This window comes from Panthera uncia, chromosome E1 (assembly GCF_023721935.1).
Source record: "Panthera uncia isolate 11264 chromosome E1, Puncia_PCG_1.0, whole genome shotgun sequence".
Classification (NCBI taxonomy): Eukaryota; Metazoa; Chordata; class Mammalia; order Carnivora; family Felidae; genus Panthera; species Panthera uncia.
In genome coordinates this window covers 15,821,093-15,847,957 of record NC_064814.1, presented here as the reverse complement: position 1 = coordinate 15,847,957, position 26,865 = coordinate 15,821,093, and the positions used below count along the sequence as shown (strand labels likewise).

The 26,865-nt window shown below is 40.4% G+C and overlaps 2 protein-coding genes across 9 annotated transcripts in view; one reads left to right on the top strand and one right to left on the bottom strand.

Moving 5' to 3' along the window:
* TLK2 (tousled like kinase 2) overlaps positions 1 to 26,865 on the bottom strand; it is a 113,321-nt gene that overhangs the window by 10,595 nt on the left and 75,861 nt on the right. For all 8 annotated transcript variants that reach the window (XM_049637592.1, XM_049637594.1, XM_049637595.1 and 5 more), the window contains 7 exons: positions 22,914 to 23,066; positions 18,328 to 18,394; positions 17,246 to 17,343; positions 15,134 to 15,215; positions 9,573 to 9,664; positions 4,431 to 4,520; positions 981 to 1,150 (listed from right to left, as the gene is read on the bottom strand). In XM_049637592.1, coding sequence (XP_049493549.1) covers positions 981 to 1,150; positions 4,431 to 4,520; positions 9,573 to 9,664; positions 15,134 to 15,215; positions 17,246 to 17,343; positions 18,328 to 18,394; positions 22,914 to 23,066 — 752 coding nt within the window. The remainder of the gene's footprint in view (positions 1 to 980; positions 1,151 to 4,430; positions 4,521 to 9,572; positions 9,665 to 15,133; positions 15,216 to 17,245; positions 17,344 to 18,327; positions 18,395 to 22,913; positions 23,067 to 26,865) is intronic.
* The window catches only part of CDC27 (cell division cycle 27), an 803,505-nt gene continuing 776,938 nt past the window's right edge, over positions 299 to 26,865 (top strand). The window contains exon 1 of the mRNA XM_049637569.1: positions 299 to 336. The gene's annotated coding sequence lies outside the window, so the exon portion shown is untranslated. The remainder of the gene's footprint in view (positions 337 to 26,865) is intronic.

Sequence of the window (26,865 nt, the reverse complement as noted above, 5' to 3'; positions counted from 1 at the left end):
TTCAGTGCCTGAAAACCCAATAACACAAATAGCTGTCGTTTTAAAAACCACTTCATTATAATGACTTTTTTTGTCATTTGAATTGTATTAGAACATTAAAGAATAGTGAATAGTGAGATTTAATATGTAGCTACCAGTAGAGGAAAGCAGAGTTAACAACTGCGCCCACCAGGAGGTAAATGGGAACCATCTTCCCAACACCCAAGCCAAAGCTGGTTCCAGCTGTCTACAGAGAACATATGCAGACTTCTAAAAAACAACTGAGGATGACGACAAAAAAAACAGAGGTGGGGCGCCTGGGTGGCTCAGTCGGTTAAGCGTCCAACTTCAGCTCAGGTCATAATCTCATGGTTTGTGGGTTAGAGCCCCACACCGGGCTCTGTGCTCACAGCTCGGAGCCTGGAGCCTGCTTCAGATTCTGTGTCTCCCTCCCTCTCTGCCCTTCCCCGCTCGCACTGCCTCTCTATCGTGAAAATAAAGAAACATTTTAAAACAAAAACAAAAAAAACAGAGGTAAAAAGTCTAACTGCCCTCTACTGTTTGCTGAGGACTACTGAAATTAGATAGTAACCATACAAAAAGATGTAAATCTGTTCGAATTTAATGAAATGGGAGGCATACCTGCAAAATAAGTCATTAATTTAGAGGCACTTTCGTCGAAAAGACTTGGACTAGAGGACTACTATGTAGTGTGAAATGGAGCTCACCCAGAGCAGTCCTTGCTAAATCGGGCTGACACAGTGACCCGCCCTGGCTCTACAGACAAGGGCATCGTTTCTCCAGAGCATTTCATCCAACTCATCCTCTCAAACCCAGCATTGTGTGGCTGGGCCTCTTTCATTCCCACACCTACCCAGGCAAAGCCAGACATTACTAGGCCTTCTAGGCTCCTGCCACATTCTCTAACTTTATCAGATTAGAAGTCACTTTTAAGACCAGAGAAAAGCCATCAATACTGTCACCTAAAAGTTAGGACATACCTGGTTTGAGGTCATAGTGTATGATGGGAGGTTTTATTTCATTTAAGTACTTTAAAGCATTCACAATCTGCATGATAATGGACCGGGCCTCTTTCTCCGACATTAATTTGTGCTGTTTCAGGTAGAAGTCCAGATCATTTCCCTCACAGTACTCTAATACTGTACAAAACCTGAAGACAAATAAACCAACATTTGACTGTGGGAAACAGCAAGCAAATCAAGACTAACTAAACCAGCCCCAGCGAAAACTTTAATTAGCTTCTTGCTCTGTTCTTTAGTCCTTAAAGTACTCTTCTATTCTTTATTCAGTAGTAGCTACCTGAGTGTTTGCCAGGAAGGAAACTGCTTTCTCTCCTGGTGAAGAGCCTTCACACCCTCCACACTGGAATCTGTTGTGTTACAATTCGCCCACGCATACCTCTTCTTAAATCTAGTCTATAAGAACACTGACAAGAACTGTAATGTACTTAAGCTAGATATCTCTCCAGAGGGGTCTCCTACACATTTCCACACCGTGCTCCAGTTCTAAACAAGCATACGGTACTCAAGTATACAAGTCTCAATGCAAACATTTCAAATGATCCTAAGCGCTGACAGTGAGAAAAAATCTAGGGTTTGCCCATGTCCCAAGAACTGGTTTCATGTCATGTCTCCTGGTAGTTTGGCACAATACTGTATATAATTGCTTTTTGCTAAACACAAGAGAACTTTTAAAAGTACAGTATCTGTTGTTCTAACAAATATGCTATTGCATAGTGTGAGTTTTTTCCTTCACTTATATCAATTCATCATATAGACCCAAATGTAAAACTACCATTTGTAAAACATACCATTTGTGGCATGAAGGGTCATGTGTCTATCTTCTAAGGGAATTATAAACTGAAGTAAGGCTTCCTGAATTGTTTGAGTATTCCTGAGAGATGAAGACCTTTTAAACTATCCTAAGCTGTGACAATATGGTTGTATCACTCAGGATCTAGCCAGGAAATAAAAACCACCTGAGTATTTAAAACAGAGAAGTTTTAGCTCAGGGAATTGATCACATGGATGATGGAAGAGCTGAGAGGATAAACTGGCCAGTGAGGCACCCCAGAGATCATCCAGAACAGGAAGCCATTAGCACCCTAGGGCCAAAGGGCGGAGATGGTGCAACCTGAACCCAGGGTCACCAAGAGAGACTGGAATCACAGCGGGGAGGGGGAGGAGTGTCCCTACCCACCACCATCTCGGTCTCCCCAGTGGCTGAGCCCAGCTGAACAACAACTGACACCGGAGCCTGGCAGAACAGCCTACAAGGGTCATCTTCCCTAAGATGCAGAACAGGGTAAGGGTGAGGGTAAGGGTGAGGAGCAGACCTGAGCGCTAACAGGCTCAGGACTAGAGAGGACTAGAAGGCCTCTGGGAAATGTGAGGCCTTCAAAAAGCACTGCGATGAAAGGTGGACATACACCGTCCTGCAGGATCCCCAAACTGAGCAGCTTGTGTTTTCTATGAAGCATATTAGGGCATGCTAGCACCCTATTTGAGAATGAATATCAAAAATTTATAGATTCTCTGATCTAAGATATAGATTCTCATGTTTAGTGGAGGTATTCTTTGATCCAAGTGCAAGCTTAAAATAAAATGTCACTTTAACACCCAAATAACTCTCAGAAGATTTTCTAACATGATGGTGAAAAGTCACCACATACACAATAGGAAGAACAAAATAAACCACTCAAGAATAGCACACAACCAAGTCAATTTCTTAGATTAGTTAAAAGTATATATACAATTTGAAACCATAGATAATCTAAGTCATTCTCCTTATTTCTGAAATGTTTTTGTTATTGGGTGGGGGGCAGTCTACCTAGTATTCAAGGAATTTAATCACCCTTCGAAACCTGTTCTCTTAACCAGATATTCTTCTAAACCCCATCCATGCTAAACACACACTGACTATGCCTGGTCCGAGGGCCACCCTTCTGGAAAGGGGTCATCCCTGAGCAGATGGAAAAAGGGATGGTACACATTTCCAAAGGGAATGAAGGTCTCTCCCTTTGGGAAACATTTCTAAATGTGGGGTGGTTCTTGGCATAGCAGTCTCTGAGACACCTGCTGTTTAGAATAGGCCTGAACGCCTAGAATCACCCGGAAGGCTAAGAAGGAACACCTGCCGACCAGACTCTGAAGTTCAGACTCCTACAGAGAAAACATTTCCAAATGCTGAAATATTCCTAAACTCCTGGGTAAACCCAGAGGTGACAGAGCTTACCTTACCCAGTAATAAAATACAACAATGCCTAAGAGTATTAAAGATCTTGGGCAAGTCATTTCACTTCTCTGGGCCTCAAATTTCCATCTATAAAATAAAGCTGAACTGAGATCCCTTCCAACTCTAACATCCCACATGCCTGTGAGGCTATGTTTTCACAGGCAGCACTGGGTTATGCCTTCATTTGTGCCACATTCGTTCCCATTCTATGATAAAATCACATTGCTGGTACTTCTTTAAAAGGCCCGTCACGGTTCATCAGAATCTCTGGGGTGGGGCAGAGGCTCTCTTGTATAGTCCACACCCACTGGGGCACGTCAGAGGCAGCTGGCACCAACTTGTGACAGTTACCAAGAGCTGACAGTTAATTTTCAGGAATTTTATGAGCTGGTTATTAAGTCACTGGTAGGATGCAAGGACAAACAAAAGGTGGTTTATTCATACAATGGAATATATTTGGTCGTAAAAAGGAATGAAGTACTAATATATGCTACAATAAAAAACCTTGAAAAAACATCATCTCAAATAAAGGCAGCCAGTCAGAAGACTCCAGATACTACATGAGTGATTCCTATACAAGTCCAAAATAGGAAAGCTATAGAGACCAAAAAAAACAAAACAAAACAAAACAAAACAAGACTAGTGGCTGCTTAGGGCTGGGAGTGGGGTGGCGGTGGGGTGGAAGAATAACAGGGTGACAGCAAAAGGTATGGGGTTTCTTTTTGAGGTAGTGAAAATGTTCTAAAAATGACTATGGCAAAAAAAAATGACTATGGCAATGATTGCAGATCTGTGAATATACTAAAGGCCTTGAACTGTTTAAGTGGGTGAACTATATGGCATTTAAGTTATATCTCAATAAAGCTTTTTCTTTTTTTAAGTTAGTAGCTTGAAATTGGACCTGTTGAGAAATTTATTATCACAGAAATTGTCAAATACTACATATTAGCCCTATTCCGACCCCCACCAAGCTGGTTGTTAAACATTAACCAGCACACAACTATACAAGTCCTGTGGCTAAGAGATGTATTGCTGACCCAAACATGAATTCACACACGATCATTTGCCCATAAATACATACACTTGACTCCCTCAGAGAGTATTTCCTTGACCCAGATTTAAGCTCCATTTCATGAGTAGTCAACACACTGGAAGAAAACAGCATAACTGCTAAGCTAAAATGTCACGGCACTTACGAGTCAGTGTCCAGTGAAAAGTAATCATACAGCTTAACTATTCTGGGATGATCCAGTTCTTTGTGAATCCGGTATTCCCTACATGCGTGCCTGTAAACAAAGTGGAAAATTAACATTTTGTATTTTGGACTGTCTTTTAGACCTCTAAAAGGATGCTTCTACACATTCTCTCATTTTTCCTTGCTTCTGCCTATTCATTCCATTCAGATGTGGCTGGCTCTGTATCTTTCCTCATCCTGTTTTCACTATTAGTATCCACCAATCTGTTGAGAAAATAGTAGGTGCTCAAATATCGCTGAATGAATGGATGCCGACCGTTTCAAGTTCATTCTATCACAATCTCACCTGTTTTATATTTATACCCAAATATCGAAGCTTTAAAAATTATGAAGACAGTTTTTCTCTCTCCTCAAAAACTTAATATCTCTAAGTGTTTATATCCTGGGGATACATCAAGGAAATCAATTTTAGCATGTAAACTCCTTGGGTAAAAGGATTACTGACTGTACAAGGCAATTAGTAGTATTCTGTATTTGTTTTTAAACTCTCCTTACAAAAAGAACTTAAAGGGCTATCAGCTTGACTTTCTTCTAAGAAAATGTGAATCTGATAGAAAATTATGAAGCCCTAGTTTTCTTGGAATGAGAATCTACATATATGCAAATTAACATCTTTTTATTAAATACTTTTCCAATTTCAAATCACTTAATGAGATTAGGAACAAAAATATACTACATAATCTGACATATTCATTGAGTTTTAAAAGACTAGAACGTGTTTATTCAATATAATTACTAATAATTTTTAAGGTAGTTCTTATTTACAAAGAGAAGAACGGAAAATTCTTATATTTTAAGTAATCCGGCACCATTTAGCTTGGGGCATTTTCTTATAAGGCAAGATCAGAAAAGAGAAACTTTGGGGCGCCTGGGTGGCGCAGTCGGTTAAGCGTCCGACTTCAGCCAGGTCACGATCTCGCGGTCCGTGAGTTCGAGCCCCGCGTCAGGCTCTGGGCTGATGGCTCAGAGCCTGGAGCCTGTTTCCGATTCTGTGTCTCCCTCTCTCTCTGCCCCTCCCCCATTCATGCTCTGTCTCTCTCTGTCCCAAAAATAAATAAAAAAAAAAAAAAAAAAAAAAAAAAAAAAAGAAAAAAAAAACTTTCCAGAGTATGGTAAAATATAATCAGGTGATGTTTTCTGAAACTGGTGTGTCCCAGTATGTCAAAAATACACAGAAAGTACTCAACTAAAGAAAAGATGAGGAAATGATCAGGGCAAGGAGGAGAGAGGAACAAGAATCTAAAAGTAATTAAAGTCTATTTTTCCCGAATGGAAACTGAGCCTGACTGAGCTTGTTTTTCAAGCTGCCACTTTTAGCAGTTTTTGCTTCTTGTGATACTTCATTTCCTCATCTTTATGTCTTTCCGAACAGAAAAGACATGCCAAGCACTGAGGCAGAGAAGTGTCAGGACACCACTACACTGGGACCCGGAAACCTGGCTGCAAGAGTCCCAGCTGTGTAACGCCACTTCGCTGGGCTTCCCCGACGCTGCGCAGGATTGGAGGTTTCCGAGGACGCTCCCTGGAGATGCAGGCCTCCGGAGCCCCGGTGCGGACCCTGAGCAAATGTAGCTCTGGCCCAGCTCCTCATTCCACCTAAGCAGCATCACATGTGTCCTTTTCGTATCTCAAGATCCCACCTAATAGTTCGTTCAGTAAAATTCAGACGATGCTGTTAACAAAAACCAAGTTTAGAAAGCTAGGGACTAACCAGATAACCCTCAAGTCATTTCTTCCTCTAACATACTAAAAATCTACAATTCTCTGCCCTTCTGTTGTAACTTTTTGGTTTTGTTGTGCATTTCAGGGCAGAGACCGATTTCTCCCTCAAAGTACAAGAAACAGAGGCAACTAAAGGAGGCAAAACTTAAGAACCAAAGGAAGGGTCAAAGTCCTCCCCAACTAACGGCATTTGCTGTGTCACTGAGCACACTCCCTCAGCATCATGTGAAGCTCTAAGCTCGCTTCTCGAGCTTCATCAGGCAAGGCCGTGGCTCTTTCCACATCCCTCGAATGTTCAACTTTTAATTTAGCATCCAAGGGATTAATGCACTACAGAAAGCTTAATTAGAAACGGGAAGAATCTTATCCGCTCATGTGTTAGTCTTTTACTCTTTTATAAGTGGGTATACATTCAATAGGCTTACAAAATGACTTTATCCTAAGAAATTAGAAGACCATCATATGTAAGTGTATACTAACTCAGATAAAATTATTTCTGTGGACAGCTTTATATGAAAGGTTTCCTACTGTGGAGTTTTTAATATGTTATTTGGGGGAGTCAAAGAAATCTTGTTAAAAAAAAGGAATCTTATAATACCTACTAATGCTTTAATAATGCAAAAGTAAAATAATCAGTTTGCTTTTCGTTTGTGGAGGAAGGAGAAGAAAGGAGGTGCAGAGCAGAACTCAAAATTAAAACAACAACCTTTTGAGTTCTTCCTTTTTTCTTAATAAAGACTCAAATAAATGTCTTTATTCCAGATGGGACTGGGAAGTCACTCCCACGAAAGTAAAAGCAATCAGAGATGTTACTATGCAGGATAGCAGCATTTTCATATTTTATAATGTTACCATAACACTAAAGTGTACCACTTTTTAGTTTAATACTAAATTTTTAAAGTACTGTCTAAAATCTGTTATATGTTTGATATACACCTCTGTAAGTTCCAAGGAGTTAATGACATTTTGCTAATTCACTATCATCTGTATAGCCTGTATTCATCAGTATGATTTCATAATAAGCAAAATCTTTCAAAGAAAGGTGGAAGTGTGTAAGAATTTCTCCCTAGGTTTGGGCAAAGGTCTTAAGAACTTGGCACGCTCCCTCCCCATGTGTCTGTCTGTCAGCTAGGAAATGGCCCCTGCAGAGACGGCTCCATAGAAGGTACTTGGGTGCCATGATTCCACCTCTGATGAGGAAATGAAGAGTAGAAAGGTACCACCATGAGCCTGGAGCGGGACCAGTAAAGAGCTCAGAAAGCTGAGACGCCCCCATTCACTTGCTCTAGGACTCTGCCTGGTAGAGAAACATGAGGAACATACCCAATCTCTACCCACCAGCACTCAAAGCAGCTTGCCAGATGTGTCACAGAGGTACAAGGTCCAGGCTTCGACCCCTCACTGTTTCAAAAGGCTAAGGTGGGCAGCACCCCATCAGCAGTCATCACAGTATTCCTCAGCAGAGTTCTCTTTAGGGCCAGCCTAAGAGCTGGACGCTGAAACTAGGCAAAGTATGTGCAAATCCCAGCACAGGAACCACCTTCTCAAGGTTAATCAAGGCTGGCCCCTCATAAAGTCAAGTGGTTTAGAGTGGTCAGGTCACACATAAGATACAGAACAGGCTCCAAGGATAGCCGGAGAGCATTTTTAAAGAGAAGCAAGTACCATTCCAACTCCCTACGCACTCTGAGAGTCTCAATGTAAGGGGGACATTTCGCGTTTCTAACTGGTCAGAGCAACATGTGGCTTCCTTCTCTGAAGTGCTCCTGGCATTCACTGTGGCATATGCCATTCGTCCCTGAACGCCAAGTGACTGGAATGTGCTTGTAATAATGTAACTGTTCCTCAGAAGCATCTGGACTGCAGCTGCCTGTCACGTAAGATACACACACAAGGTGCCATGCATAAAGCACACCTCATCCTTTTTGCTACCTCCGCTAAGCCCAATTTCTCTTAACGCCACAGGAACCTTCACTTCTCCAGTGCTGAGTGCCATCCAGCACAGAATGGGGGGGGGGGGGGGGGGGGGGGGGGGGGGGGGCGGTGGAGGGGAGGTGAGGTTCCTGGACCCCTGATAAGGAACATGTATACAGCAAGAGTTGCCTTGGTCTATGCCCCAAGAACAATTGATGATATAGAAATGTTTTACTTTTCCCTTGAGATTTAGAAGCCAATTAAAAGGCTATTTCAGGGGTGCCTGGGTGGCTCAGTCGGTTAAGCGTCTGACTTGATTTTGGCTCAGGTCATGATCTCGTGGTTTGTGGGTGCAAGTCCTGCATCTGGCTCTGTGCTGATGGCGCGGAGCCTGCTTGGGATTCTCCCTCTTTCTCTGCCCCTTCGCCACTTGCACCCCCCCCCCAAAATAAAATAAACTTAAAAAAAAAAAAGGCTACTTCAAAGTCTACTGCTTTTTTTCCCTTCAAAGTACAACCTGTAAGAAAAAAAACACAACTGCTCTCATAGAAAGGAGGTGAGTTTACATTAAAAGTGGTTATCTTCTCCTTCCTGGGTCAGGACATGTCTAATTCAGTGCTTTTACCTACAACAAGGAAACAATACTAAGCCCAGTGGGGATCCTAACAGCAAATCAGGTATGAGTGGCCTCCAAACCAAATGAGCCATGAATTCCAACGAATGAGCCATGAATTCCAACATTCTGAAGCTTGGGGCAGGGTGGGGAAAACAAGCAAAACCCGCCATTAGTGGATCAAAGAAATTCACACCTGTATGTGTAATCATTATTCAAGCTAAAGAAGTCACCCTCCCAGCCCTTCTCCCAACACAGAAGAGGAGCGCCAGCCAGTGGCATTCAGGACCCTGAACACAGAATTCGGAGGGGAAACTGTGAGGGGGAGGGGGACTCAGCACTGAGGAACTGAATGTCCAACAAGCACCACTGCAGTCAAGAGGCACCCCAGGTACCCCCCCCCCCTTTCCTGTTTCCTCCATGAAGAAATGACTGAACAGGCAGGAAAAAGCCCAGCCCAGAGCCCCTCAGGATGCCCAGGCCACTGAAGGACTCCATCATCTGCTTTCTATAGACAGCAAGACGGTTTCCGAGGCTTTACTTGTTTACTGTAGCTAATGTTACACACATAACGGAAAGGGAGGTTGAAGAGCATGGGTTTTGGATTAAGGGAAGTCTAGATTTAAACACCAGCTCAGCCATTTCTTAACTATTACTCAAATTCTGTAAGTTTCAATTTGCTCATCAGTAAGATGGAAAATTTCTTCACTCTCCCAGGATAGTCATAAGGATTAAATGAAACAACAACAATGCATGTACAGCTGTTAGCACAGGGCCCAAACTACAGCTGTTACTTCCAGATTTTGAAAAATCAGATACTCTAGGATCACTTACTTGTGGTAATTCTCCTTTTTCTCATCTCTCCAGTTTTTATTTAACTGGTGAATTTTCACAGCTACATATCTTTGTTCTGTTAGATCAAATGCCTGCAAAGAAAAGGAATAAATTATGTTCTGGATAAATGCTAACAAGAATTACGGGCAAGTAACGGACTCAAAGCTTCTATTTAACACATCCATGATTCAAAATCCCAAATGCATTGTAAAATAAAAACAACAGTGGATGACAACACATCACATACTTGTTTCAGAGTTGCAACCATCTTCTTGAAACTTGTGATCAGATAATTTAGAAGTCTCCAGACTCACTGGCACCAAGGGGCTTAGAAAACAACCAAGTACACACCACAAACAGCAAGACAGCCCGTGCCTTACCAGTCATTGCCAAACAGTTCTCTCTGTGGACAATATCCACCCGCTCTGGGGCCTCACTCCCTTGCGTTGTATCTCGCCCCTCTGCTGACACTGGGACAGGACACTTCTAAAATGCTGGGGACACACACTATCTGCTCCTTGAGAAATAACCCCTCCAGATACACCTCTTCACTGTTTGTTTAGAAAATAACCTCGTAATTTGTTACACTGTTTATTAAAATACAAACAAATAAAATAACACCCTGCCTTTAGCCCCACCCATATACAATGGGCAAATAAAAAGCAGTTTTCAATCCCAACATGTCTGAAAGTTGTCACACCAGATCACGTCTCCAGCACTGTCCAAAGAAAAGGACATACTTTCCCCAAAGACCGCCACTGCTGGAAAGTCCTGCATCAGCTAGGTAGTGCTAGATCGTGGGGCGGGGGTGGGGAAGAAGGGGAACAGGTGGGTTTGTGAGGATGCTAAGTGTAAATCACAAGTTGATAACGTGAGTAGTATTTTAACACAACAGGGTATTTCTCCTATACAAAAGAATTTACTGAACAACTCCTTTGAGATGAATAGTTTTTCTTAATTCTTAAGGTTGAGATGAGGGGTGCCTGGGTGGCTCAGTCGGTTAAGCCTCTGACTCTTGATTTCAGCTCAGGTCATGGTCTCATGGTTCCTGGGATTGAGCCCATCGGGCTCTGCACTGATAGTGTGGAGCCTGCTTGGGATTCTATCTCTCTGCCCCTCCCCGCCCCCTCAAAATAAATAAACTCATAAACAAATTAAAGTTCAGTAAGAAATTTAATGCCTCAGTTCCAGCACTATTACCACCCATCTACCCGTTTCCACAAATATATGGACAGATGAAAGCAACAGGTACAGGGTAAGTCATGACTCCCGTTCTACGGATCTTTTAAAATGTAAGCTACCTCTAGGGAAGCACTAACTGCAAGAGATGGCTACTCATGAAAGAAACTTCTAATTTATACTAAATTTAAACCAGCGTTTTTTTAAATATAAAAACTACACAATTTAAACAGAATAGCTTATTTCACAGAAATGGAAACTTCTGAACTCTATTTTTCTTATAGAATCTGAAGTCCACCTACAAGCTTATAGAACATCATGCCTTTACAGGAAAAAACCATTTAAAACCATTAAAAGCCAGATCAAATACCACCTAATTTGTAAGAGCACTAATGAGACGATAAGTGTCTTTTTGTCCACCTACTGTACCCTATTTCTGAATCCAAGACACTGTGATCCACCACCGATTTAAGAAGCATCTAAATTTCAGGAATGTAAACACGACTAAGGAACACACTAGGAAAACACAGGATGAAGAAATAACTAACAAGTAACTGGGAAGCACCAAGAACAAATGCTGATGATTTTAAAAAGTATTTGTTTCACTTGTAGGTTTATACCCAAAAGAATTACAAGCAACTTCTCTGAGAGGTATGTGCACATGCATGTTCAAAGCAGCACAATTCACTACAGACCAGGAGAGGAAGCAACCCCAACATCCACTGCCAGAGGAATGGATAAAGAAAACGAAGTATATGCATACAATGGAGTATTATTCAGCCTTAAAAGAAGGAAATCCTATCACATCAACATGGATGAGCTTGGAGAACATCATGCTAAGTAAATGAGCCAGTCACAAAAAGACAAATACTGTGATTCCACTTACACAGGTATCTAAAAGTAGTCAAGTTCATTGAAACAGAAAGTAGAATGGCAGTTATCAGGGGCTGGGAGAGGAGACTTGTTGCTTAATGGGTAAAGTTTCAGTTTTGCAAGATGAAAAAATTCTGCAGATCTGTTTCACAACAACATAAATACACCTCACACTACTAAAATGTACACTTAAAAGTGGTTATGATAAATTTTGTGTTTTTTTTACACTTTAAAATTATCAAAAACAAAAAATAGAGTGTTTGATTCAAGAATGAAAACAAAAACAAAGAAAGCAAAAGGAAGGCAAGATTAAAAACACAAGTTAATGAAAAAATCAAAGAGTAGACTTGATCAACAAAATAAAAAGTTGATTCTTAGAGGAAAAAATAAACATTGACTCATCTCTGACCTATCACTCAAGAGATATAAAAATAAACACTTCAGGGGCGCCTGGGTGGCTCAGTCGGTTAAGCGTCCGACTTCAGCCCGGGTCACGATCTCGCGGTCCGTGAGTTCAAGCCCCGCGTCGGGCCCTGGGCTGATGGCTCAGAGCCTGGAGCCTGCTTCCGGTTCTGTCTCCCTCTCTCTCTGCCCCTCCCCCATTCATGCTCTGTCTCTCTCTGTCCCAAAAATAAATAAACGTTAAAAAAAAATCAAATTAAAAAAAAAATGAATAAATAAACACTTCAGGGGCACCAGGGTAGCTCAGTCTGACTTTGGTTCAGGTCATGATCTCACTGCTAACGAGTTCAGGCCCCACGTCGGGCTCTGTGCTGACAGCTCGTAGCTTGGAGCCTGGAGCCTGGAGCCTGCTTTGGATTCTGTCTCCATCTCTCTGCCCTTCCCCCACTAGTGCTCTGTCTCCTCTCTCAAAAAATAAAAAAATTAAAAATAAGTAATAAAAATAAACATTTCATAAAAAAGAGAAATAACTAAGGTATGGATGATATATATTTTTTAATGTTTATTTATTTTGAGAGAGAAAGAGACAGAGCATGAGCATGAGAGTAACGGAGGGGCAGAAAGGGAGACAGAGAGAATCCCAAGCAGGCTCCATGCTGTCAGCACAGAACCAGACTCAGGCTCCGTCCACCTCACAAACCGTGAGATCATGACCTGAGCTGAAACCCAGAGTCAGATGCTTAACTGACTGAGCCACTCAAGGTGCCCCATGGATGACATTTTTAAACCAAGGTGAAACAGGAGATTTTCCAGGAAAATTATCAAAACTGGCTTAAGAAGGGGAAGAAAATAGCAAATCAGTATTTGTAGAAGAAATTAAAAAGGTTATCAAAATGTTTTCCTCTACAATGACATCTACCCATGTGATTCGAAGTCTGCTCTTTTATTTTTTAATTTTTTTTTTAATGTTTATTTATTTTTGAGAGAGAACTCACACGAGCATGAGCAGGGGAGGGGCAGAGAGAGAGAGGGAGACACAGAATTTGAAACAGGATCCAGGCTCTGAGCTGTCAGCACAGAGCCTGACGCGGGGCTCGAACTCATGAACCATGAGATCATGACCTGAGCTGAAGCTGGACGCTTGACAGACCGAGCCAGCCAGGTACCCCTGCTCTTTTAAGGAGCCAACAATTCCTATGCAATGCATCCCAGGGCATGGGAAAAAAGAAATTTCACAACTTACTCTGGATAACTAGGACATAAAAGCTAGACAATGCTGCCTGCACACAAAAGATGACTATGGGCCAGCCGCACTTATGAATAGAGATAAAAAATATGAAGTACTAGAAAATCAAGCCCAGTAGTACACTAAAAATAATATTCTAGTTCTGGAAGTAAACAGTAATGGTAGTTGTACAACATTATGAACATACTTAATACAAACAAATTGCACACTTAAAATGGTAAATTTTTATATATATCATCACAGTAAAAATTAACACTAAAGAAAACCGTCAAATCATTATGTTATACACCTAAAACAAATATATCATTGTATGCCAACTAACTTTGATTAAAAAACATTAATACACATGGGGCGCCTGGGTGGCTCAGTTGGTTAAGCGTTCGACTTCGGCTCAGGTCATAATCTAACGGTTCGTGCGTTCGAGCCCCGTGTTGGGGCTCTGTGCTGACAGCTCAGAGCCTGGAGCCTGCTTCGGATTCTGTGTCTCCCCCTCTCTGCTCCTCCCCCACTCATGCTCGCTCACTCCCTCTCTCTCTCAAAAATGAACAAACATTAAAAAAATTTTTTAATAAAATATTTAAAAATAAATATAAAATAAAATATTTAAAAAAGAAAGGGGGGTACATAACTAGTTTTTACTGTTTTTATCTGAAATGAAAACATTATTTTGCTCAAACTATTTCCCATATATAAATTCACAAGGCATAATGTAAATCCCAAGAGTGAAGACTGCACTTCAGGAAAAGGGAATTCACAGGGCCAGGCAGTAGAGACCATTTAATAAACCGACTTTGCATGTAAAATTCTGGTGCCAGAAACACCTACAGAAACAAGGAGGCGGTGACTGGTGAACATGTTATGGATCTGCAGCTACACTGAAAACCTGCTGAATTTCTCATTTAGTACAAATGAACTAAAGGCACAGTGGTCTGACCTTCACTGGCCTGGCTAAAAAGCCAGGACGCTGCTTCAGAATCCCAGAGCTAATTAACGCTCTTAGAAGATGAGAACTTTTTTTTTTTTTTTAATGTTTCATTTATTTTGAGAGAGAGAAAGAGAGAGAGAGAAACAGCACGAGCAGGAGAGATGCAGACACAGGATATGAAGCAGGCTCCAGGCTCTGAGCTGTCAGCACAAAGCCCAACGCAGGGCTCAAACTCACAAACCGCGAGATCAAGACCTGAGCCTAGGTCAGACGCTTAATGGACTGAGCTACCCAAGCACCCAACATGAGAACTTTTTAAAAATAAGAAGCAGGTTTTCAAATAAGAATGAACTTTAAGGCATCTATTTAAAAAAATCATAAGAATAAAAGTAACACAAACGTATTTCTTTAAAAAAAAATTTTTTTAATGTTTATTTTTGAGAGAGACAGAGCATGAGCAGGGGAGGGGCAGAGAGAGAGAGAGAGAGAGGAACACACAGAATCTGAAGCAGGCTCCAGGCTCTGAGGTGTCAGCACAGAGCCCGATGCGGGGCTTGAACTCATGAAATGTGAGATCACGACCTGAGCCGAAGTCGGATGCTTAACTGACTGAGCCACCCAGGCGCCCCACCCCCATACTTACTTCTAACAAATGTAAGTGAGGCAGGAAGTACAGAAACAGAATATAAATCACCATAATTTCACTACTGAGAAACAGTGCTGTTTTTCCTTCCTGTTTTTTTTTTTGTTTTTTTGTTTTTTTTTTTTAATTTTCCAAACTTGAGAACAGGGCAAAATACTATATCCTGCCTTAGTAAGTTTTTGAGTTTCAACCAAAAGATACCAATCCACAATTATCACTATTCTTAATGTTCTCCAAGTCAGTAATAACCAATAATTTAATCTTAGTCTTTGTATCCAGTTTCTTACACTTACCTTGTAAACTTCACTGAAACCTCCTCTACCCAAAAGATGTAACAACAAATATCTGTCATTTAGCGTTGGATGATCTTTAAATCTGTGGAAACAGGGAATACAGAACATCCTGAGGTCAAGGACTACACAGTCTTCCATACTAGCAAAATTCCCAGAATATCCAACATGCTATGCACATGATTATAGCTGCTGCTGCCAGTTTGGTAACACCACCAATATAGCTAATTGTAAACATGAAATAAGTTACATAGTTCAAAGAGACTACATAAATACAAGGATGGCACTGGCTACAGAGCCGTAAGGTATAGATGCCAGCCTCAGCACAGTCACAACTGGACCTGTGACCTGTGTTGACCTTCCTCCCTGTCTGCCTCGCTATGAAGTGAGGGGACTGTAGACTATACTAGATCAGGGATTTCCAAAGTGCGCTACTCAGTTCCTCCAAAGTATTCAAAAGCCACATGTTCCCACCATTCCAAAACTAACACAATGAAACTCCAAGATATTTTACATAGCCTTAAAAACAGATCTGATTATAAAGTAAATCACATGTCCGTTCTATGTACATTTATTTTCCCTCTTTGAGACAGTCTCATGATATAACTGTTTCTGCCACACAGGATTCCACCTTGTGTTGTTTTCTAACAATAAGACAAAGACAAGAGAGATTCTGGCAAAAATAACTTTAAAACTATTTCTACCTAGTTCCTGATCTTAAACTGCCCCACTGTTAATCCTGGAAAACTATTTTAATTTTGAGACAGTGGCATGCCTGCAGAGGGGTGCCACTGCTGCGTGGCGGTCGGCTCTGGCGTTCCACAGCAAGTTCGGCTCTTTGTTTAGTCGCACAGCTGTGGGTCCCTGGTCAAGTCAACGTAATTTTGTGGGGCTCTCATGAAGACAGCTCTATGCCTGACACATACAGAGTGCTCGGTCACAGTAACTGCTGTGGCCTGCCACCTCCCAGAAAGAAAAATCCATGGCTCACACTGGCCAAACAAAAATACACAAGCAATAGCTCTGTCCAAAAAAATCATGTTTCAGAGTCAGAAAAATTTTAAAAAGAAAAGATTACAAACTAAAGGTATTTCCCATATCAATCTACTTTTCGGTTTCAATCCTTTAAATGACTTATAAACAAAGGTGGGCATTCATCTACAATTAATACCTAAACCTAAGACAGTCTTGTTTAAAATCTCAGCACCCAAAGGGCCCTTAAAGGTCATTCTAAAACCATGCCATCCCAACCCAGGAACCCTCCCATGCCATGACACTGTAACCCGTGCTTCCATTTAGCAGGGCTCTGCAGGAATCTGAAAACACAGAGTATCCCAACCACCTACAACTGCAAAGCTATATTGTTTAGTGACCTCTATTTGTGTGAAAATGCTAGAATACATGTATACATATTTAACATATAAATCTATCTATATTTATTTTTTTGATTTTTTTTTTTTTAGTTTTTTTTAACATTTATTTTTTTGAGACACACAGAGAGAGAGAGAGAGAGAGAGAGAGAGAGAGAGAGAGGAGAGAGGAGAGAGAGAGCATGAATGGGGGAGGGTCAGAGAGAGAGGGAGACACAGAATCCGAAGCAGGCTCCAGGCTCTGAGCTGTCAGCACAGAGCCCAACATGGGGCTCGAACTCACAGACAGTGAGATCATGACCTGAGCCGAAGCCGGATGCTTAACTGACTGAGCCACCCAGGAACCCCTTAATGTTTATTTTTTGAGAGAGAGAGAGAGAGCGAGCGCGCAAGTAGGGCAGGGTCAGAGAGAGAGATGGAGACACAGAATCCGAAGCAGGCTCCAGGCTCTGAGCTGTCAGCACAGAGCCCGACATGGGGCTCGAACTCACAAACCATGAGATCATGACCTGAGCCGAAGTCGGATGCTCAACCGACTGAGTCACCCAGGCACCCCTATATATATTTAAATTAAAGCAAGTCATAGTTGTGTTCACAAACCTGTATTACACCCTGCAATAGAGCTAAATACACCATGGAATCATATACCCAATTTATATTAAGCAGAACCATCATTCTAGACCATTCAATTCATGTCAGAAACTGTTTAGCAATCTCCAACCCAACATACCCCCAAGTTGCTTACTGTGAATTATCTTCATTATGTATCCTTTTTAGTTCCCTGATATGTAGATTTCTAACCCTTTCTAGCCTTTCCAGCTCTGCCTGGATCTCTGCTTCCTCCTAAAGTGAAAAGGAAAGAAAAAGCTCAGAACACAGGAAACTACCCTTTAGGAATCTCATTTCAAAAACAGACATTTTTCTTTCGAAAAACTAAAGGAAAATGTTTCTTCCACATTAAAAAGGATTTTTTTTTTTAAGGACTAGAATTTTAATCATAAAAAGCAAGATCACAGTAAATAATAAATAAAACTGAAACCATACAAAGGAGTACAAGTAAGAAAAAAGCCCTCTTGCTGCCCTGCCCTCTCGTCTCCATGCCCATTCCCCAGGTGTAACTACTGTTAAGTATCCTGTGTAAATTTTCAGAAATGTTCTCTGTATTTTATATACAGGCATACAATCTTTTTTTTCCTTTTTTTCTTTTTCCTTTTTTTTTTTCAAAAATCAGGTTCTGTATCTGGTTCTGCTCTGTAAGTATGGATTATGTTTGGTGCCTTAAGTTCCACTGATTTAACAAGATCTGAGAACCTAGTTGGAAAAACACACACCAAAGGCAGTTTATTAAATGCTTACTGACCATCATCCCCATAAGTAGTATCTACCAAAAATGTATGGGCTGTTGAATTTAGGAGATGGGCAATCCATATTTAAGACGCCTCTGTGAACATCATCAATACCTATTTTTATGTAGGTGACTTTGTGTGGTTGGTACAAGTTTAAAATATTAAGAGCTTTCAGATCAAATCTGAACCACCTGCTCATATTGAATATTTAATTTTTACCTAAGGATAACTACTTATGAAACTTTATGAGATATGCAGAGTTATCTATTGGTATATCCCTGGTTGAAAAAAGTGCTCTCATTGGGTGGCTGGAGTTGACTCAAAAATTCAAAGACATGAATTCCACCATTCACGGTGGAATACAGGATATAATAGGGAGAAGAACTACTCCAGATTTTAGCAGGTATGTCCAACTATGACATTTGCTTTAATACTACATGTAGACCGATTTCTCCAGACATATTTTGCTCATTATACTTACCTTTTTAAGATGACCTAATCTGAGTTTGAAGATTTCTTCTTGTTCATGGTATTCTGCTAATGTTAACCTAGAAGATAATGGTAGAAATTCCAGTAAATTATTTGAAATTGTAGTGTGCCTATCAAAAGAGAAATGCCAAAGCATGCCATATGGTAGAGTCAGTCTGTTAAAATAACTAAAAGCTAGATTATCTTGCAATCTGACAAAAGAAAACTTCTGTGATTTATCAGATGTGACATGAAGAAAGGAGGCTAATTTATAAAAAAAATGAGAAAAATAAATGAGCTTATATTTTTACATTATTTATGAAATGAGTTTTGTCCATACAATCTCAGATGAAAATCCATTGGGAAAGTAGCCAAAAATTATATGCCTGAACTTTCTTTTTGAAGAGACAGTAATAAGCCAATGGATGTGATGATTTTTGAGAATCTCTTAGACTCTGATACCATGATAACAAGGAGTAGGACGACATAACGGAAGAGTCCAGGATTTGGAGTCTGAGGTCTAGGGTTCAAAGTGCAACTCAGGCCAATGGCCATGTGACCTGGACAAGCAACTTTTTAAGTCTCAGTTTCTTAAGAGGGTGGCAAGCAATAGCACCCATCTAAGAAAGCTGTTGTGACTATTAAGTGAGAATGGGAAATAATTCCTAAGTTGTAAAATGGTATTTGAATACAATACTCAAAGGGCTGACTTGAATGGGTGGTCACTTGTGTTCCACCTACTCCAATCACAACTCTGTATCTTAAGAATGAGCATTTAAGGAGTGATCACTTACTCCTCCATCTTCACCCTCTTCACATTCTAGAAGCAGACACACAGACTTCAGTGTGTTAGATGTCACTGTTCAGTTATATTCCAAATAGCAGGAGAAAGAAGGAACAGCTATCCCATCAACCAGGAAGAGCTACAAAATAGCCTTTGAGGTCTGACTAAAAGAGACTAACAAGAGGAAATACATCCACTAGGTTGTTACATCTGTCCCTTCACAGAGGCAGAAGTACTTCTATCCATACTCCGTATCACACGAGTAGAAAAGGGAGAAATGAAAATACAGTTAGGGATTCTCTCTGCCTGAAATAGGACTGATATCAGAGGTGATAATGTGACTCACTCTAAGGCTCCAGAGGACTGTTTTTGGCTTCTGGCCAAAGGAATGAGCCAAGTTACAGATACTTTAATTAAAAACTGGACTAAAGGCCTTCCAGCTTGGATTTTACACAGGACTCCAGATGGCAACTGCTTACTGACACACTACTGGCCTAGACTGAGTTCTAATTATTGTTCTATGGCAAGGAAACAGCCTATGCCTTCTTTATTACTACTAAGCCAACAGTCTTATGCATTAGCATTAAATAATTTTCAAGTAATACTGGAGGGACAGTCTCTTCACAAAATAAATCTGGGAGTGGTCACAAAGAAGACAATGATCAGACTGATGTGTACAACATTTGCCCAGAGAATCTTCCAAATCTGGGTTCCTACTTGGACTTTCTGAAAGAAAATATTTTAAATTTAAAATCTAGTTTTAAAATATTTAGTGAAATATTTAGTTATAAGAATGAAGATGTTGTCCAAGTTTATTCACTGTGTATACTATTATCACTATCCTCAATGAAATCATTAGTTTATTTACCTGTTCATTTCCCCTAAAGAAACTGTAAGCTCCTAAGGCTAGGGCTGTATCCTTTAGCTCTGTATCCCCAGTGTCCAGACCAAGGCCAATTGTACAATATGCATTTACCATAAACTTACTAAATGAATGTCCAGGAAAAGGCTCCCCAAAACATCAAGTATGTATGGAGTAAGAAATGGTATTAAGCCATCTTTCTCACTGGAATGGGATGTCATGGACCTTAAACAATAGTGCAGTACACACACTATTATATTTGGTGGATTGGAGGTTAATGTTTTTGAGAACTGATACGAAAACATAAAGGAAAAAGACATATTCTTCAATAAATTATACAATATCATTATCTTTTGTGTCTATCTTTAGACCTAAAACCTATTTTCAGCCAAAGACTCCCACAATGACAGCTTTGCAAAATTTCTTTTTCCCTTGAAAAACCAATGAAGCCACTACAGATACACAGATAACAATACTGGTTACTGTTTTTATGAAAAATGTATTTTAAATTTCAAACATCCAATTCAGGAATGAGCTTCATGGCTACCATCAATTCTTCAGGGATTGCCTACACTACTATCTATAGATCTTTCCCCCTGCCTTTTTTTTTTTAATTTTTAATGTTTATTTATTATTATTATTTTTTAATTTTTATGTTTATTCATTTTTGAAAGACAAAGAGAGACAAAGCACAAGCAGGGGTGGGGCGGAGAGAGAGTGGGGGACACAAAATCTGAAGCAGGCTCCAGGCTCTGAGCTGTCAGCACAGAGCCCGACGCAAGGCTCCAACCCAGGAATCATGAGATCATGACCAGAGCCGAAGTAGGACGCTCAACTGACTAAGCCACCCAAGCACCCCAATGTTTATTTATTTTTGAGAGAGAGAGACACACACACAGAATCCGAAGCAGGCTCCATTCCGAGCTGTCAGCACAGAGCCCAACATGGGGTCCAAACCCACAAACCGCAAGATCATGACCTGGGCTGAAGTCGGACGCTCAACAGACTGAGCCACCCAGGTGCCCCTCTTTTTTCCCTTTTTTATGTGAAAGCTTCTTGAAGACAGAGGCCATGACTTAAATGTCTTCATATTAAGTACGTATAAGAAATATTTTAAATAGGTAAACCATATATAGGTTTTATTTCCCATGTCAATTCTGTTTGGCAGTTCCTGCTTAGTTGACCCATGGACCATTCACCTCACAGTCTGTTTTTGTAAATCAGGTCGTATTGGAACATAGCCACCCCCATTCATTTACGTACTGTGTATGGCTGCTTTCGGGCTACAACAGTCAGCAGTGCAGAGTAGATGCAATAGAGACCAGCCTGCCTACAAAGCCTAAAAGTATTTACCATGGCCCAGTATAGAAAAAGCCTGTCAACTCCTGCCCTAGACGAAGATTCTCTTAGTGGTCAAAATGGGATGATCAGGGGCGCCCGGGTGGCTGAGTCAGTTAAGCATCTGACTTCGGCTCAGGTCACGATCTCACGGTTCATGGCTTTGAGCCCCCGTCAGGCTCTGTGCTGACAGCTCAGAGCCTGGAGCCTGCTTCAGATTCTGTGTCTCCCTCTCTCGCTGTCCCTCCCCCGCTCACACTTGGTCTCTCTCTTTCAAAATTAAACATTAAAAAAAAATTAAAGAAAAAAAGAATGCGATGATCAATTAGGGAAATCTGACACAGGGCAGGGGTGAAAAAAGAAAGCATCTATACTAAGGCTATGCTATCCCTCCTATTCATGGCAGCTATGTGACCACACTGCAACCGAAGATATTGGTGTTTCCCACAGGTCCACAGAACAGGAAAAAATACTGGTGATGTCAAGATTTGGCTTAGTGGCAAAATATCTTTTTCCTAAAATAATACCTATTTTTTTCTTAGCTTGCTCCTACAGTTTCTGTGACTGTTAACCAAATGCTCTTTAGACCAGTTAAGAGCATTCTCCAGCTAGACATTTTTTACTTCAAAAGAACAGCCAGGTAATCCCCCTAAGATGATGCCAATGTACCATAACCCAGAACCACACATAAACAACTCTATCATTTGACCACCATGCTAATACCACATTTGTTGTGAGAGTGGCCGAAGACCATGACGTCAAGTGACCTTATTTGTCCCGCTCACTTGAAAATACCTAAATAATAATTAAAAAGAGAAGAAATAACAAGTGGTGGTGAGGATGTGGAGAAAAGGGAACTCTTGTGCAGTGCTGGCGGGAATGTAAATTGGTGCATCCGTTATGAAAAACAGCACGGCAGTTCTTCAAAAAATTAAAAATAGAACTATCCTATGACTTAGCAATTTCACCTCTGGGTATTTATCCAAAGGAAATGAAATCACTCTCTCAAAAAGACCTATGCACCCCCATCTTCATTGCAGTATTATTCACAACAGTTAAGACATGAAAAAAAACCCTAAGTGTCCACCAATGGATAAATGGATAAAGAAACTGTGATATACATATACATAGCATGGCGTCTAAAGTTAATAATCCTGTATTGTATATGTGGAAGGTGCTGAGAGTAGATCATAAAATTCTCATAAGAAAAAAAATTGTAACTTTGTGAGGTGATGGATGTTAACTAAACTTATTATGGGAATCATTTTATAATATCTACACATATCTAATCATTATGTTGTACACCTAAAACTGATACAATGTTATATGTCAGTTGTATCTAAATAAAACTGAAAACAAACCCCAAAATACACCCAACCACCCCCCCAACAAAAAAGAAAGAAAATACCCAAATAAGGTGAGGACTAAGAAAATGAATGAATTTTACGTGGTTTTTATATAAGTTGTGAGCAAATTCACCAACGTAACTAAAAAGAAAGCTTACGCCCTAGAAATCCCCGTAATTTATCCTTTTTTCCAGTGGCACTCCACAGGGCATTTGTATTTTGGGGAAGACTGTGGTATCTCACAGAGTTCACATTAATAAAGAACATACGTTTCATTTTCAGCTCCGTTGGTCTTGCTTTTCCGCTGTTTCTGCTCATTGGTTGCCGGAGGGGCCTGTCCCATGGCAGGGGGTTTCCGCTTTGCTAACATTTTCCGTTGTCTTTCTATCTCTTCCCTCTGTGAATTTATCCTTTCCTGCTGCCTACAGATATAAAAGATGTTGCACAGAGAAGAAGGTCAAAACACTGTAACATGGCTGGAGAGTAAACACAAATATCTTGGCACCTATATATTTGATAGACTTGAGAAAAAGTAAGCCCCTTTAAATCAAGTAGAAATTTGATTATAACTTCAGGTTAGAAAAGCCAAATAACTGATGATAGAAAGATTTTTTTTTTTGGAATGAGTCTGTGCTTTAAGACAGTAGTTATGATTATTCTCCGAACAGGAAAAGTAGGCAGGAACAATATCAAATTTCCACTGCGACCTTATTTTCTGACTCAAGGAAGAATTTTCTGATTCCTTTTTAACAGTTAAGAAAATAACTCTCAGGGCGCCTGGGTGGTATCAATTTAACAAGAACTCTTGGGGCGCCAGTTCGTTGAGCGTCCGCTTCAGCTAAGGTCATGACCTCACGGTCCCCGAGTTTGAGCCCGTCAAGGCTCTGTGCTGACAGCTCGGAGCCTGGCGCCTGCTTCGGATTCTGTGTCTCCCTCTCTCTCTGTCCCTCCCCTGCTCGCACTTTCTTTCAAAAATGAATAAACAAAAAAAAATTTTTTTTTGTTTTAAAAAGAAAACAACTCTTGGTATGGCTCCATTAAAAAACCGTATTTATGTAAGAAAAATAATACAAAAGGTCCCAAGGGCCTTTTTATTTTTTTTATTTGAATTAAAGTTTCCTCAAATTATATCTAGAAAGTTAGCTAATATGAGGGATGCTGAACAAAGTAAAAAAAAGATTTTGCGGGGCGCCTGGGTGGCTCAGTCGGTTAAGCGTCCGACTTCAGCCTCAGGTCATGATCTCACAGTCTGTGAGTTCGAGCCCCACGTCAGGCTCTGTGCTGACAGCTCAGAGCCTGGAGCCCATTTCAGATTCTGTGTCTCCCTCTCTCTCTGCCCCTCCCCTGTTCATACTCTGTGTCTCTCTGTCTCAAAAATAAATAAACGTTAAAAAAAAAATTTAAAAGATTTTGCTTTTAGATCTATCATTTATTCTAACTCTAAGTGAGCCATTACCACCCCCATAGTCATTCCCACTCACTGATATGGTCAAACCTAAACTAAGTTTTTAAAAATCAAGTACATTCAGAGAAACCACAATGAAGCCTTGCAGCTAGTAAAAAACTCCTTAGGGACTAGGACGTAAAATGAATTCACAAAAAATATACATAAAGATTCTTCAGATATCGGGGCGCCTGGGTGGCTCAGTAGGTTAAGTGTCTGACTTCGGCTCAGGTCATGATCTCGCGGTTTGTGAGTTTGAGCCCCGCGTCAGGCTCTGTGCTGACAGCTCGGAGCCTGGAGCCTGTTTCGGATTCTGTGTCTCCCCCTCTCTCTGCCCCTCCCATGTTCATGCTCTGTCTCTCTGTCTCTCAATAATAAATAAATGTTTAAAAAACAATTAAGGGGCGCCTGGGTGGCTCAGTCAGTTAAGCGTCTGACTTCAGCTCAGGTCATGATCTCACAGTTCATGAGTTCGAGCCCCGCGTCGGGCTCTGTGCTGACAGCTCAGAGCCTGGAGCCTGCTTCACATTCTGTGTCTCCCTCTCTCTCTGACCCTTCCCTGCTCATGCTGTGTCTCTCTCTGTCTCAAAAATAAATAAACATTAAAAAAAATTTTTAAAAAATTAAAAAAAAAAGATTCTTCAGATATCTAACACCATTACCATTAGAGGATTTCCTAAAGAAGTCTGAATTTTCTGTAATAAACCCATTTGCACATTAGTAGCCAATAAAAATACCAATATATGAAAACTACTTTCTCTTGTATATGTCTAATAGATATTAAAGTTTGGAGACCTGGCATATTAAAAATATACCAAGATTTCAGATTAACCATTCAAAAGACTAAAATCTGTAAATCACCAACCCTAGTTGAGAATCAAATGCTAGCTCCCTTCTCTTTCTTCTACCATGCTTTCCCCTACCTCCTTTGCTTGATTCCACCTTCATTTTTGCAAAGTAAGAGAATCTAAGTTTTTAACCCATTTTCAAATGAAATCTATTCAACTCCCTCTCCTGAACACTGTAGTAAGTCAGTCTCTAGACTTTCCCTATACTCAGTGTATTTTCTTTAGAAGAATGGCAACCAGAAAAATAAGCCTATATTCCAGGGCAGATGCCCATTATACAATTTATGCTGCCGTTATCTATAAGGACAATAATGTAAGCAAGATTAACCTAGTCCAAACACTCTAAATAAATAACCATTCATCTCATAATACAATTCCCTTGGCTTTAGGATGAGCTGGGTCATTGATTGGATGTCAATGTAACAGAATGGAAATCAAAACTCAAGAGTTTTCTTGTCTGAAAAACCCTTTCAACTATCATTAGAGATATGCCTCCCCACCAAAGAATATGTAATATGAATCCTTCATGGCTTGAAAGAATTCTGGATTGAGACATAGAATCCTTAGGTAAAATCAAAATCCTCCTTTTGACTCAATGAGATAGCATGGTCTCTGAACTGTCTCTCAAGAGGAGTTTCCCGGGAGGGGAGGGGAGGGTGGGTGATGGGTATTGAGGAGGGCACCTTTTGGGATGAGCACTGGGTGTTGTATGGAAACCAATTTGACAATAAACTTCATATATTGAAAAAAAAAAAAAAAAAAGAGGAGTTTCCCAATTTAAAAAAAAAATGGTAAAGTATCTTTAGCTCCTTTTTATCCTTTCATGGACCATGAATGCAAGGCACAATAAACTCTCTGGAGATAACCATAAATATTTAGTTTAAACTATAAACTATAGTGGGGCTAGTGAAGTACCACAACATTTTATCTTTGAAGACTGGCTGCTTTGGGAGACAGATTTTTAGCAATCACCCTTATCAAACATACAACTAATTTTCTATAGTTTCCAGTAAGAATCCAAAAACTTGATCTCCAGAGATTCATAAAGAAAGGGGTCCCACAGTCATCATACATATTAAAGCATAAACACAGAGTGCGATGATGCCAAAACACCTCTGGGGAAATATTAAACCGTATATACTAAGAACAAGAGCGCTTGCTTGAACACAAAAATGGATGCGCCAGAGTTCACGATTATATATAACAATTCCTACGTTAATTCTTGATATTCTTGAAATGATTTAGCTATTTATACTGACAAATAAAAGTCATCTAAAGGTAGACCATCAGTGATACTTAATTTAGGTTTATTTTGGGAGTAGAATCTGGAGTTATATCAGTAAACTTGGAAACTTCTCTTAGAAAAGGACCGTGTCTTATCAAGCCTTGTATCTCCAACACATCTGACACTGCCTTTTAGAACTGATCCTTAACTATTTCTTGCATTGCATCAGGTTTAGAGAATGCTTGCCATTTACAACCCATGAAAGAGTACTACCACCACCACTACTACTATCTTTTACACAAGTATTGATGATTTGATAAATCCATCTCACTCAAATCTAAATAATCCTATTTAAAAAGCCACTGCCTCTACAAGAAAACAAGACAATTTGCCTTAGGTATGGTTACAGGCTACAGGCTGAGGTAGGTCACCTAAAAAGGTATGTTAAAAGTTCTAACTCCCAGAACTTCAGATTATAACCTTAGGAGATAGGGTCATCAAATGTCCTTACTTAAAATGAGGTCATACTGGAGTAGGGTGGGCCCTTAATTCAATATGACTGATGTCCTTATAAAGGGAGAGAAGACGCAGAGACACACGGGGGGGGGGGGGGGGGGGGGGGGGGGGGAAACACTGTGTGAAGATGGAGGCAGAGACTGAAGCTATGCTGCCACAAGCCACAGAACATCAAAGAACGATCCTCC